This window comes from Priapulus caudatus, unplaced genomic scaffold, assembly GCF_000485595.1.
Source record: "Priapulus caudatus unplaced genomic scaffold, Priapulus_caudatus-5.0.1 Scaffold193, whole genome shotgun sequence".
NCBI classification, from domain to species: domain Eukaryota; kingdom Metazoa; phylum Priapulida; class Priapulimorpha; order Priapulimorphida; family Priapulidae; genus Priapulus; species Priapulus caudatus.
The window spans coordinates 354,377-357,357 of record NW_014577254.1 but is presented as its reverse complement, the minus strand read 5'-3'; the positions used below and the strand labels follow the sequence as shown (position 1 = coordinate 357,357).

Sequence of the window (2,981 nt, the reverse complement as noted above, 5' to 3'; positions counted from 1 at the left end):
ACAATAATATCTATAATAATATATAATATATCTAATAATATTATATTATTTTATTATTATTTTATATTAATACTATATATTACCCATGTCTTCCGTCTTACGTGTCGTTGTGATGTGACGTGACTGATGTGGAACAGAGAATGATTACGAGAACAGATTACGTCTCCTACCAGTCTTTAGTAGTGTTCTCTCTCTCTCTCTCCCCCTCTCTCTCCCTCCTCTCTCTCTCCTTCTCTCTCTCTCTCCTTCTCTCTCTCTCTCTCTCTCTCTCTATCTCTCTCTTTCTCTCTAATCTCAACATGTACCAGGGCGAATGACTGGCCTGCCAGAGATCGCAGCAAATCATAAAGCTATACGTTCTGAGAGAGATACGCTGTTATGTCACTCACGGGTACGGAGTTCCTGCGTTGATACTTTGTTGCCACTCGTTAAACTTGTTCGTTGCTTCTGTGAGACAGTCTTTGCTGCCATAAGTGCATGCCGTATGTGTTGCCTCCATGCGTAGTAACCTGGTTTGGGAGCGGAGGCATGTACCGTAGAGTGACAGTCATATTTGACAGACAGGCGATATAACTATATATATATATTATATATATATATGTGTGTGTATATATATACTCTATATATATATATGGTAGATAATCTCAAATAATTAATAATTTGAAATAAATATAATGAAATAATTTTAATAATAATTCAATTATGCGTGCGTGCATTCAAGCGTGTGTGCGTGCATCCCTGACACCTAGACACTGCCGACGATTTTCATAATTAAAACATGGTGTTTTGAAATGTGCTGCCCTCTATACTCACGTGAGCATCTGATCGGTGTCGTCTGCGTCGACGTGCCAGCCATAAGTTCTGTACAGAAGCTCGACCTGTTTTCTCATATACGCCTGCAACAATCGCAATCACCAAATTCACAATGTGCATAGGGGACCGAAATATAATCACTTATAGTTACACTATAAAAGCTAAATGTGTTTAAATCCACAATGGACGCAGGGAACAGGCATTAGCGAGGGATAGGAATAGGCAGTAGGCATGTATTAAAAAGGATAAGGTGTAGGCAGAGTTGGGAAACTATCCGGGTTCGTACAGGGTAATCACACAAGGAACATATACCAGACCACGTCCGCAGTAGGAGAACTACAGTTTACTCTATACGGCAGTTATAATAGCAGAAAGTTGCTTTGAATTCGCAAACATGTGCAACGAGCTTACCACCAGTATCAGAAGTTAACCCCATACCACCAGAACACACCAGATTTGGCAAGAGCCCGTCTAGTATGTAAACCGCTAGATACAATAATGTAACCCAACAAGAGTATCGTTACACTACTCTTGGGTTACATCAGAGCACATTTCACATGATATGATATGATATACGTGCTCTAGTTACATTATTGCATCTAGTCAACTGCACAATTCTACCTCACACATCGTAACTAGTACAGAAACGTGCCACTAGATGGCGCCACACACCTGAAAGAGACCGTACGATGCAGTTCTGCTTAGCATCAAGTCTATATAGTGCAGCGCATTCAGCGCAGTCTTCCACGGTATGTACTCATCCTCATCATCCAGGTATTCAGTCGTGCGCATTGCTGTCACCTCGTTGATCAGATCAGAGCTGTAACCATAGAAATAATATACTAGTTAGACTCTATGTGTCTCTATAATCTCTATATATTTCTATTGCTGGAAGGAATAGGCGCGCGGACACGATACTGCACTTGACAAGAAGCGCTTTTAAATCGAATGTCTCAATCTATTTATATGATCCAAGCAGAGAAGCAGAGTGATGCGTGCGCGTGTACGTTCGTGCGCGTGTACGTGCGTGCGTGCGTGCACCTGTACGTGCGTGCACCTGTACGTGCATGCGCGTGCGGCGAGCGTGCATGTGTATGGAAAACTAGAAAGGGCAGTTGTCGCCAACTACATGTATCCCCCGTGTTCTCCCCAAGATGTGTAAGTATACGAAGTTTGGTCGCGTTAGGTCAATTAGGGGCGAGTTATAGAGCGGAAGGGAAATATGATGAAGGTCAAGGTCAAGGTCAAATAAAGGTTGCAGTGACCTGGTTTTGGTACGCAACACACCTTCTCCCCAAGATGTGTAAGTATACCAAGTTTAGTCGCGCTAGGTCAATTAGGGGCCGAGTTATAGAGTGGAAGGGGAAATATGATCAAGGTCAAGGTCAAGGTCAAATAAAAGCCGCAGTGACCTGGTTTTGGTACTGCAACACACATTCTCCCCAAGATGTGTAAGTATACCAAGTTTGGTAGCGCTAGGTCAATTAGGGGCCGAGTTATAGAGCGGAAGGGAAATAGGATCAAGGTAAAGGTCAAATAAGGCCGTGACATAGTGACCATACGGTTTTGGTGGTATACGCGACCCACCTTCTCCCCATTAGATGTGTGTAACGGTATACGAAAGTTTCGTGAGTTGTCGCGAGCTGAGCAGGATAGAAGTTAATGAGCAGCGAGTAGGACTCAAATATGCTAGCAGTCTCTGTATTCGACTTAGCATTGTATTCTTAGTGGGCGCGTCAGGGCTCGCGCTAAGACCGTGAGTTTAATATCCGAGGGGCCGGAAGTGAAAAATATGATCAGGACGGTGGGGCAGGACGTCAAATAAAGCCTGCACGTGAACCTGGTTTTCATTTCCGGTTGTCTTACACGCGACACCACAGTCTGCTCCCGAGGCAACTTGGTGTCCCACAATGTAAGCGGAATCTGCTTATACTGCACAAGTTTTACCAATCAGGTACTCGCGATAGAGGTCATTAGTCAGCAGAGTGAGCTCGGGTGGCCGATTCTGTTTAGAGCAGCGTGAGAAAGAGGGGAAAAGTGTGGGTTCATAGGGGGCACGTGTAGCAAGAGGTTTCAATAGGGTAAGGAATAATGTGGGTCTCAGTAGAACGGAGACATTGCAGGTACCGGGAGCAAGGGAAAACGGTAATCTGGGTGGTGTATGCGCT

At 44.1% G+C, this 2,981-nt stretch overlaps 1 protein-coding gene across 1 annotated transcript in view; it reads right to left on the bottom strand.

Moving 5' to 3' along the window:
* LOC106807071 (aminopeptidase N-like) overlaps positions 1-1,630 on the bottom strand; it is a 5,836-nt gene extending 4,206 nt beyond the window's left edge. The window contains exons 1-3 of the mRNA XM_014809308.1: positions 1,486-1,630; positions 814-896; positions 390-509 (exon numbers count right to left, since the gene is read on the bottom strand). Coding sequence (XP_014664794.1) covers positions 390-509; positions 814-896; positions 1,486-1,605 — 323 coding nt within the window. The 5' untranslated portion in view covers positions 1,606-1,630. The remainder of the gene's footprint in view (positions 1-389; positions 510-813; positions 897-1,485) is intronic.
* Between the last annotated feature and the right edge of the window lie 1,351 nt (positions 1,631-2,981).